Here is a 12207-nt window from a genome sequence, read left to right as displayed (position 1 = left end):
ACACTTGGTCTCGCCTTCCCTTCTCGAACTCTCTCTATCTTGTTGTCACCACTTGTCCCTTAGTTGATGCACTGTCTTTACATCACCCACCTCTATGACCTCTACCTGACCCCACCATAGGCGGAGCAACTTGGGGGACATACCCGGTGGCACCTGTGGGCAATACAACCATGCCCTGTCCCCCACTGCCCATGGAAGCACGTGCTCCCGCCGCCCCGAGTTCTTTTCATTAGCGGATTGCGCTCTGGTGGGGAAAGGTCCTCGTTATGAATCGTTTCGCAACGTTCAGGTCCAGAATACCGAAGTATACCGGGAATCACCTGCACCTAAAAAATATGTAAACTGATAACACTATAAACAATAACACTAAACATTAAACGACAAAAAATTATCAACTGGTTTTATAATTTATAGCACCATAAACGGAGGTATGGTATTTAAATCTCATTAGAAGTATTAAAATCGCACTCTACACATATGTATGTAAATTATCTGTTCAATCGAACCGGGGGTAGGATATGTTAACTGTGAGGGTACAGGGCAAGAATCGCATTCACATTTTAGAATAATAATATGGTAGTATTAGCATTTTAATGGGCTATAATGTATGTTAAGTGCAAATGCAAATCGTTAGTCGTAAATGCGAGGGAGGGGTTAAGAGGTGCACGTTTAATCCAGTGTTAACATTTATTTTAGCATCATATTTAAGGACACTGTTGTTGATAAGAATTCGTCTACTCGATCAACCAAAATTAGTACAATGTCGGTCATACAGGAGTGTGATTTCATTCATGAGTAGTATTCACAGAGCCCCGATGACACTAACCTACCTAAAGTTATGGTTAAACAACGTAATCTTGAGTGACTTAATTCTCAGCTCAGACATGATCATCGCAATCATTTCCAAAGACGTGTGGGGTCCTGCGAGAGCAGGTCCCGACTACAAACAGCTGGGCAGCAGAATCGTAAGTAGCTGCGTCGCCCTCGAAATGTGATGTTGCTGCTTTTGTTGTCGCTACTGTTGTTGCTGCATATACGCAGGGAGGTGGTGTTCTGTGATGGGATGACGCTTTTGATTAAAGCCTCTGATCAAACTCACCCGATTGACGCCCTTGATCGTCGCATTTGACCAACTCTGATATTGTATACTCTCACATCTTAAGCTCTATCATAGTGAAACATAATATTATAACCTATGAACTACAACCTATCCATTGTAACGCTATTGGATTTCACTTCCTCGACGAGAAGGCCGCTCTCTTCCTTTTCTAAAGTTATATGCTAATTTCTCTGCATTCACTTTGAATCGAGGACAATGTTTTTCCATTAATTCAAAATAAGCGCACAATTACACACTGAGATGCACTTACATATTCATGCATGAAGCACAATGGGCACATTACTCTTCGGTATGTTAATAGACATGCGGATTGTACCTTCCAAAATTAGCAATCGAATGCAAATATCCTGAAAGACAAAGGATTGGATCCTAGGGGGGGAGTTATAAGGCAGCTCAGAAGCAGAGCTCAATGCAATTTCGAGAGGGAACTTGATGAGGTTGGACGCTCGACTCGTCGCTCTGCTGATCGCCCTTCAACCGCGAGACAACGCAGCCTGGCGAGCACAATTGCTGTGTCGACAGTTAGGCGACTTTGTGTCGGGAGAGTTCGTGGCGACATCTTCAGACGAGTTCTAGACATCCATATACCGTGAATCTCCAAGTAAGTGTCTATTTTCGCGGATAAACTCTTAAACGTGTTTGTCGTCATATTTACGGGATTTTTTTGCGTCTCGGTTAGACGCGAGTGTCGTTCTTGTTTTAGCAGTTAACGAAATCCAAAACTAAACGCTAAACATCCTTTCGGCCGATAGCGTATTTTTTATTCGATAACACCGCTGCTGTTACTACGCTCACATGGAGCAGAGACGCTCTCCACAGCCCCACGCACACGGAGACAAGAAGCCATTCAATTGCTCTGTGTGTGGGAAGGCATTTTCATGGTCATCAAGTCTTAAGAGACACCAGAAAACACACACGGGTGAGAAGCCATTCCTGTGCTCTGTGTGTGGGAAAACATTTGCACACTCATCACATCTTCAGAGTCATCAGAGAACACACACGGGCGAGAAGCCATTCCTGTGCCCTGTGTGTGGGAAGGCATTTGCACAGTCGTCAACTCTTCAAAACCATCAGAGAACACACACGGGCGATAAGCCATTCCTGTGCCCTGCGTGTGGGAAGGCATTTTCACAGTCGTCAACTCTTAACAGGCATCAGAAGGTCCACAATGATAGGAAACTGAAATCAAAAGCTGAAATTCAAGGTGCTGCAATGAGTCCTCAAGAAGTTTCCACCTTCGATCCCATGCAGTTGGATCCCGAGAGATGGCTGGATGTAATGGAGTGGCTCGAGAGTCAACCAGAGAGCTCGGGGTGACTGAAAAAATATTACGTCATGTGGTTATACCTATTAAGCCGTATCGAGTACTTTTGTGTGTAATTTTGACCATTTTAGTTTTATAGTTTTTTTTTTAGTTTAATGACGTGCACAGTGGTGGTTTGTAATGTTATCGGGTTACTTGCCGAAGTGGTGTGATGAGCACTGGTTGTGAGAGGGTTCAATTGTAGTCGTTAAGTGTCCCTGTTGAGCTAAAGTTGGAATGCGTCTGTAGGTACATCTTTACTCAACATTTTAAACGATTTTTTTTCAAGTATATAGCGGTTTTCGATTGGTATTAATCGACTTTTGATAGCTGATTTCAGGATGTACATTGATGACGCGATCGTTGGATATATGGCATTGACTTCAACATAGACGCACAGTGAACGCATGTGGTGAAATCATGGGGAATGATACTTTAACGCTTTGGTATTCCTGGAACGGAAATGGTTTGCATTGTACTGGAAATGTAATAAATATTCCCCTCGAGTTTTGACGTAAAAATGATTGCAGATGAATAAAAACGTATTTTTTACAAATGTTTGTATGGTCTTTATTTTATAATGTTCCTAGCAAAAACATGTTCATATAATGTCAGGTGGAGGATCTCCGTCACACAAGTATGCCCTTAACCGGCAGTATCTTGGCTGTCTACCCGATTAACACGTGTTCCTTGAGGGGAAAGGTCCCCGTAGTTAATCGTTCATCAACGTACCAGTCTCTAATCCCGAAGTATGTCGGGGATAAACTGTACTCTATAACATGTAAACTGTAATACTATAAACGATAACGCTCAAATCTCAGCTCAGATAGGATCATCTCAATTATTTCCATAGACGTGTGGGGTCCCACGAGAGCACTGTTATATACGCAGCATGTTGGTGTCCCGTAAGAGGATAACGGCTTATATATAAAAAAAACGCTGATCAAACCTACCAGATCAACGCTCTCGATCGACGCCTTTGATATACTCTTACATTGTAAACTCTCACACTGTGAACGTTAACAATTTGAACTCCAACAATATAATTTAAAAACATTAACATATACATTTGAAGAATATACAAATTACCATAAACAAGTGTTAAAGTAAACTCTAAATGTGTGAACTCTAACAATATAACCTATGAGCTATACATTAAAACGTTATAAAAGAACATTATTAACTAGTGTTATAGATTAGCAAACCGTACAATGAAGTGTTATATTTGATTCTCAATCGAATTATTAGAATCATTCCGTGGTCCTCTTCGAATCACACTCTGCTCGTAAGTATGTAACATGTATGTATGTAACATGTATGTATGTAACATGGTACATGCATGTATATAACATGTATGCATGTAATATGGACGTGCCAACCAAGGGTGGAATATGTGAAACGGAAGGTGCAGGATCAGGATGGGTTTAAAATTATTTGAATAACACCTTGGTGGTATTAGGATCAAGCTGTCAAATGCTGGATGAATGTTCCATCTCAATGGCATCAAATAGCAATATTCAGTATGAATATATAAATTAATCGAACAAACCCAATTGAAGCCAGTGCAATTATGAATCGTTAAAATGGTAATTGCTCCAAACTCTTTTATTTAGCCTTTAACGCGGTTTCAGACCCCAGGCGTCACGATATAGCAACGACGACGAGACAGCAACCAGCCAACACAGCCCCAAACATCGTTACTCCCCCTCTCTCATTCTCGGCGTGAACCTCCGCCCACACATGGTCTCGCCTTCCCTTCTCGAACTCTCTCTATCTTGTTGTCACCACTTGTCCCTTAGTTGATGCACTGTCTTTACATCACCCACCTCTATGACCTCTACCTGACCCCACCATAGGCGGAGCAACTTGGGGGACATACCCGGTGGCACCTGTGGGCAATACAACCATGCCCTGTCCCCCACTGCCCATGGAAGCACGTGCTCCCGCCGCCCCGAGTTCTTTTCATTAGCGGATTGCGCTCTGGTGGGGAAAGGTCCTCGTTATGAATCGTTTCGCAACGTTCAGGTCCAGAATACCGAAGTATACCGGGAATCACCTGCACCTACAAAATATGTAAACTGATAACACTATAAACAATAACACTAAACATTAAACGACAAAAAATTATCAACTGGTTTTATAATTTATAGCACCATAAACGGAGGTATGGTATTTAAATCTCATTAGAAGTATTAAAATCGCACTCTACACATATGTATGTAAATTATCTGTTCAATCGAACCGGGGGTAGGATATGTTAACTGTGAGGGTACAGGGCAAGAATCGCATTCACATTTTAGAATAATAATATGGTAGTATTAGCATTTTAATGGGCTATAATGTATGTTAAGTGCAAATGCAAATCGTTAGTCGTAAATGCGAGGGAGGGGTTAAGAGGTGCACGTTTAATCCAGTGTTAACATTTATTTTAGCATCATATTTAAGGACACTGTTGTTGATAAGAATTCGTCTACTCGATCAACCAAAATTAGTACAATGTCGGTCATACAGGAGTGTGATTTCATTCATGAGTAGTATTCACAGAGCCCCGATGACACTAACCTACCTAAAGTTATGGTTAAACAACGTAATCTTGAGTGACTTAATTCTCAGCTCAGACATGATCATCGCAATCATTTCCAAAGACGTGTGGGGTCCTGCGAGAGCAGGTCCCGACTACAAACAGCTGGGCAGCAGAATCGTAAGTAGCTGCGTCGCCCTCGAAATGTGATGTTGCTGCTGTTGTTGTCGCTACTGTTGTTGCTACTGTAGTTGCTTCTGTTCCTGTGATATATGACGCTTTTGATTAAAGCCTCTGATCAAACTCACCCGATTGACGCCCTTGATCGTCGCATTTGATCAACTCTGATATTGTATACTCTCGCATCTTAAGCTCTATCATAGTGAAACATAATATTATAACCTATGAACTACAACCTATCCATTGTAACGCTATTGGATTTCACTTCCTCGTCGAGAAGGCCGCTCCCTTCCTTTTCTAAAGTTATATGCTAATTTCTCTGCATTCACTTTGAATCGAGGACAATGTTTTTCCATTAATTCAAAATAAGCGCACAATTACACACTGAGATGCACTTACATATTCATGCATGAAGCACAATGGGCACATTACTCTTCGGTATGTTAATAGACATGCGGATTGTACCTTCCAAAATTAGCAATCGAATGCAAATATCCTGAAAGACAAAGGATTGGATCCTAGGGGGGGAGTTATAAGGAAGCTCAGAAGCAGAGCTCAATGCCATTTCGAGAGGGAACTTGATGAGGTTGGACGCTCGACTCGTCGCTCTGCTGATCGCCCTTCAACCGCGAGACAACGCAGCCTGGCGAGCACAATTGCTGTGTCGACAGTTAGGCGACTTTGCGTCGGGAGAGATCGTGGCGACATCTTCAGACGAGTTCTAGACATCCATATACCGTGAATCTCCAAGTAAGTGTCTATTATCGCGGATAAACTCTTAAACGTGTTTTGTCGTCATATTTACGGGATTTTTTTGCGTCTCGGTTAGACGCGAGTGTCGTTCTTGTTTTAGCAGTTAACGAAATCCAAAACTAAACGCTAAACATCCTTTCGGCCGATAGCGTATTTTTGATTCGATAACACCGCTGCTGTTACTACGCTCACATGGAGCAGAGACGCTCTCCACAGCCCCACGCACACGGAGACAAGAAGCCATTCAATTGCTCTGTGTGTGGGAAGGCATTTTCATGGTCATCAAGTCTTAAGAGACACCAGAAAACACACACGGGTGAGAAGCCAATCCTGTGCTCTGTGTGTGGGAAAACATTTGCACACTCATCACATCTTCAGAGTCATCAGAGAACACACACGGGCGAGAAGCCATTCCTGTGCCCTGTGTGTGGGAAGGCATTTGCACAGTCGTCAACTCTTCAAAACCATCAGAGAACACACACGGGCGATAAGCCATTCCTGTGCCCTGCGTGTGGGAAGGCATTTTCACAGTCGTCAACTCTTAACAGGCATCAGAAGGTCCACAATGATAGGAAACTGAAATCAAAAGCTGAAATTCAAGGTGCTGCAATGAGTCCTCAAGAAGTTTCCACCTTCGATCCCATGCAGTTGGATCCCGAGAGATGGCTGGATGTAATGGAGTGGCTCGAGAGTCAACCAGAGAGCTCGGGGTGACTGAAAAAAAATTACGTCATGTGGTTATACCTTTTAAATCCGTATCGAGTACTTTTGTGTATAATTTTGACCATTTTAGTTTTACAGTTTTTGAGAGTTTAATGACGTGCACAGTGGTGGTTTGTAATGTTATCGGATTACTTGCCGAAGTGGTGTGATGAGCACTGGTTGTGAGAGGGTTCAATTGTAGTCGTTAAGTGTTCCTGTTGAGCTAAAGTTGGAATGCGTCTGTAGTTAGATCTTTACTCAACATTTTAAACGATTTTTTTTCAAGTATATAGCTGTATTAATCGACTTTAGATAGCTGTTTTCAGGATGTACATTGATGACGCGTTCGTTGGATATATGGCCTTGACTTCAACATAGACGCACAGTGAACAAATGTGGTGAACTAATAAGGACATCATGGGGAATGAAACTTTAACGCTTTGGTATTCCTGGAACGGAAATGGTTTGCATTGTACTGGAAATGTTTGAACATAGGACATAATAAATATTCCCTTTGAGTTTTGACGTAAAAATGATTGCAGATGAATAAAAACGTATTTTTAACAAATGTTTGTCCGGTCTTTATTTTATAATGTTCCAAGCTTAAAACATGTTAAGAGAATTTTAGGTGGAGGATCTCCGTCACACAAGTGTGCCCTTAACCGGCAGCATCTTGGCTGTCTACCCGATTAACACGTGTTCCTTGAGGGTAAAGATCCCCGTAGTTAATCGTTCATCAACGTACCAGTCCCTAATCCCGAAGTATGTCGGGGATAAACTGTATTCTATAACATGTAAACTGTAATACTATAAAAGATAACACTAAACATTAAAAGATTGTAAACTAATGTTCTAATTTATAACCATATAAACGGAGGTAAGGTATTATAATATCATTAGAATCACAGTGTGGTCGTATAAGAATCACGCACAAACCCATTATGAACTCATGAGATTATGAATCGTTACAATTATTATAACAATCACAAATTGTGACAAAGCGAATTTCCCACAAGCAAAACACCACGCTCACGTGACGAATTCTTAAACAAACTGCAACACTCAAGTGACAGAACTCAACAAAAAAACGCCGGATTAAAAAGAACAACATCAATGGACAAATCCTAAAAACAGACAACACACGCACGTTTGTAGCTGTTAGAAGAAAACAACACCTAGCACCTTCAACTATACACATTATACATCCAACTCGTAAATGGGGCGGTATATGACAGTCTTCGCTGCTGTCGACGAGGCCAAGCAGCGAGTGTTAAACTCCATTGTTTCAGAATCCGTGTCATCACCCGGCCACAGCGCCTTACCCAAACTACATCTCCCCAACAAAACAGCCTTCCCTATGCTGTGTATTTTAGCAGTTTATTTACGGACGCACTTGAAGATAACAATTCGTCTAGAAAAGGCAGGCGACTTGTTCTACCAACATGATTTCAATTTATATCCGAAAGAAGTATGAGTTCATTCATGAGTAGTATTCACTAAGCCCCGATAGCACTAACCTACACACAGTTATGATTAAACAAAGTAAACATTAGTCGCTTATCTCAGCTCAGACATGATCTTAGCAATTATTTCCAAATCCGTGTCGGGTCCCACGAGAACAGGGCACGTTCACAAACTCTCAAATTGTAAACTCACATTGTATACTCTAACATTATAAACTCTATCAATATAACCTTCAAACTATGAGCTATACACTGTAACGCTTAAAAATAACACTACAAACTAGTGTTATAGTAAACTATAATGTTGTGAACTCTAACAATATAAGCTAACAGCGATACATTATAACGCTATAAAATAACATCATAAACAAGTGTGATATTCGAATCTCATTCGAATTCTTTGCTTCACACCGTGGTCCTCTAAGAATCACACTATGCTCGTGAGTATGTAACATGTCTGTATGTAATATGCATGAATGTAATATGTATGTATGTAACATGTCTGTATGTAATATGTATGCATGAGATATGTCTCTATGTAGTATGTATGCATGTAACATGTATGTATGTGTAGTAATTTCGAGGAAACGATGTCGAAGTTGAAGCACACTCTGTTTATTAACCCAGGGACAGGCACAATAGTTGAAGGGGTATCGGCCCCTTCACCCGTACTATGGGAAACCCACCCTATTCCTAAGCCCTCTGTCCTGTCCCCCAGTCCTCCTCTACTGGGCTATGGGAGGCTGACTGATCTGGCCCTGGCAAGCACAGATCTCGGCACCAGCTAACCAGCCTTGCCCTGATAAGGGCAGCGGTCTGGAAGCTCTTGGGCCGCGCCACTGGCTTACCCGGCTCGGCCCTTATAAGGACGGCGAGACCGGGGAGTCCCAGGGCCTAATCTCCGAGTCTTGGATCTTCACTGGTCAGCTTCGTGTCGAACTGAACTCGAGCTCTTTGGGTCTCCACCTTTTATAAGGATCGCCTCCGAGGGCTGGGGGCGTGGGCAATAACTGATGCGGACGTCGGTGTGACCACCCGTGTATGTGAGTGCCGACAGTCCTGTGTTTGTTGTCCGCCGTTTCTCCCGTAATAACCCCTACATATGTAATATGGACGTGCGAACCAAGGGTGGGATATGTGAAGCGGAAGGTGCAGGATCAGGATGGGATTAAAATTATTTGAATAACACTTTGGAGGTATTAGGATCAAGCTGTCTACTATTGGATGAATGTTCCATCTCAATGGCATCAAATAGCAATATTCAGTATGAATATGTAAAATAATCGCACAAACCCAATATTAGCCCGTGAAATAATGAATCGTTATAATTGTAATGACTCTGTAGTCAGACTGCAGAGGGTTCTTTTATGTAGCCTTTAACGCGGTTTCAGACCCCAGGCGTCACGATATAGCAACGACGACGACGAGACAGCAACCAGCCAACACAGCCCCAAACCTCGTTCCTCCCCCTCTCTCATTCTCGGCGTGAACCTCCGCCCACACTTGGTCTCGCCTTCCCTTCTCGAACTCTCTCTATCTTGTTGTCATCACTTGTCTCTTAGTTGAGGCACTGTCTTTACATCACCCACCTCTATGACCTCTACCTGACCCCACCATGGGCGGAGCAACTTGGGGGACATACAGATGTGTATGTAAATTATCTGTTCAATCGGGGGTCGGATATGTGAACCGTGGGGTGGGGGGGTACAGGGCAAGACTTGCATTCAAATTTCAAAATAACAATATGGTCGTATTAGCATTTTAATTGGCTTGAATGTATGTTACGTGCAAATGCAAATCGTTAGTCGTAAATGCGAGGGAGGGGTTAAGAGATGCACGTTTAATCCAGTGTTAACATTTATTTTAGCATCATATATAAGGACACTATTGTTGATAATAACTCGTCTGGACATGTCATGTGACTTGTTCTACTCGATCAACCAAAATTAGTACAATGTCGGTCATACAGGAGTGTGATTTCATTCATGAGTAGTGGTCACACAGCCCCGATGACACTAACCTACCTAAAGTTATGGTTAAACAAAGTAATCTTGAGTGACCTAATTCTCAGCTCAGACATGATCATCGCAATCATTTCCAAAGACGTGTAGGGTCGTGCGAGAGCAGGTGCCGACTACAAACAGCTGGGCAGCAGAATCGGAAGTAGCTGCGTTGCCCTCGAAATGTGATGTTGCTGCTTTTGTTGTCGCTGCTGCTGTTGTTGCTGCTGTAGTTGTTTCTGTTGCTGCAATAAACGCAGGGAGGTGGTGTTCCGTGATGGGATGACGCCTTTGATTAAAGCCTCTGATCAAACTCACCCGATTGACGCCCTTGATCGTCGCATTTGATCAACTCTAATATTGTAGACTCTCACATGTTAAGCTTTATCATAGTGAAACATAATATTATAACCTATGAACTACAACCTATCCATTGTAACGCTGTAAAATAATATTACCTATTGGGTTTCACTCCCTCGTCGAGAAGGCCGCTCTCTTCCTTTTCTAAAGTTACATGCTAATTTCACTGCATTCACTTTAAATCGAGGACAAAGTTTTTCCATTTATTCAAAATAAGCGTACAATTACACACTGAGATGCACTTACATATTCATGCATGAAGCACAATGGGCACATTACCCTTCGGTATGTTAATAGACATGCGGATTGTACCTTCCAAAATTACCAATCGAATGCAAATATCCTGAAAGACAAAGGATTGGATCCTAGGGGGGGAGTTATAAGGCGGCTCAGAAGCAGAGCTCAATGCCATTTCGAGAGGGAACTTGATGAGTTCGGAACCTCGACTCGTCGCTCTGCTGATCGCCCTTCAACCGCGAGACAACGCAGCCTGGCGAGCACAATTGCTGTGTCGACAGTTAGGCGACTTTGCGTCGGGAGAGTTCGTGGCGACATCTTCAGACGGGTTCCAGACATCGATATACCGTGAATCTCCAAGTAGGTGTCTATTTTCGCGGATAAACTCTTAAACGTGTTCGTCGTCAAATTAGCAGGATTTTTTTGCGTCTCGGTTAGACGCGAGTGTCGTTCTTGTTTTAGCAGTTAACAAAATCCAAAACGCTAAACATCCTTGCGGCCGATAGCGTACTTTTGACTCAATAACACCGCTGCTGTTACTACGCTCACATGGAGCAGAGACGCTCTCCACAGCCCCACGCACACGGAGGAAAGAAGCAATTCAATTGCTCTGTGTGTGGGAAGTCCTTTTCACGGCCATCAGATCTTCAGAGACACCAGAGAACACACACGGGCGAGAAGTCGTTCCTGTGTTCTGTGTGTGGGAAGACATTTGCACACTCATCACATCTTCAGAGTCACCAGAAAACACACACGGGTGAGAAGCCATTCCTGTGCCCTGTGTGTGGGAAGACATTTGCACAATCGACAACTCTTCAAACTCATCAGAGAACGCACACGGGCGAGAAGCCATTCCAGTGCCCTGTGTGCGGGAAGACATTTGCACAATCGACAACTCTTCAAACTCATCAGAGAACGCACACGGGCGAGAAGCCATTCCTGTGCCCTGTGTGCGGGAAGACATTTGCACAATCGACAACTCTTCACACTCATCAGAGAACGCACACGGGCGAGAAGCCATTCTTGTGCCCTGTGTGTGGGAAGACATTTGCAAAGTCATCACATCTTCAGCGTCACCAGAGAACGCACACAGGCGAGAAGCCATTCTTGTGCTCTGTGTGTGGGGAGGCATTTTCACAGTCATCAACCAGGAACAGGCATCAGAAGGTCCACAATGATAGGAAACTGAAATCAAAAGCTGAAATTCAAGGTGCTGCAATGAGTTCTAAAGAAGTTTCCACCTTCGATCCCATGCAGTTGGATCCCGAGAGATGGCTGGATGTAATGGAGTGGCTCGAGAGTCAACCAGAGAGCTCGGGGTGACTGAAAAAAAATTACGTCATGTGGTTATACCTTTTAAATCCGTATCGAGTACTTTTGTGTATAATTTTGACCATTTTAGTTTTACAGTTTTTGAGAGTTTAATGACGTGCACAGTGGTGGTTTGTAATGTTATCGGATTACTTGCCGAAGTGGTGTGATGAGCACTGGTTGTGAGAGGGTTCAATTGTAGTCGTTAAGTGTTCCTGTTGAGCTAAAGTTGGAATGCGTCTGTAGTTAGATCTTTA

The 12207-nt window shown here is 42.9% G+C and overlaps 1 protein-coding gene across 1 annotated transcript; it reads left to right on the top strand.

Moving 5' to 3' along the window:
• Positions 1-1987: 1987 nt before the first annotated feature.
• Positions 1988-11821, top strand: LOC133361360 (zinc finger protein 84-like; the record flags this gene model as incomplete). The annotated part of the gene is made up of 3 exons (XM_061580284.1): positions 1988-2281; positions 6121-6429; positions 11213-11821. Coding segments are annotated over 3 exons (1212 nt in total), but the record flags the coding sequence as incomplete, so codon positions are not given.
• Between the last annotated feature and the right edge of the window lie 386 nt (positions 11822-12207).

The sequence above is a fragment of the Lethenteron reissneri genome, chromosome 72 (genome assembly GCF_015708825.2).
Source record: "Lethenteron reissneri isolate LAM-NWPU_2019-01 chromosome 72, ASM1570882v1, whole genome shotgun sequence".
NCBI classification, from domain to species: Eukaryota; Metazoa; Chordata; class Hyperoartia; order Petromyzontiformes; family Petromyzontidae; genus Lethenteron; species Lethenteron reissneri.
Note: the sequence above shows the minus strand (reverse complement) of the source record. Positions and strands in the feature narration are given on the sequence as shown.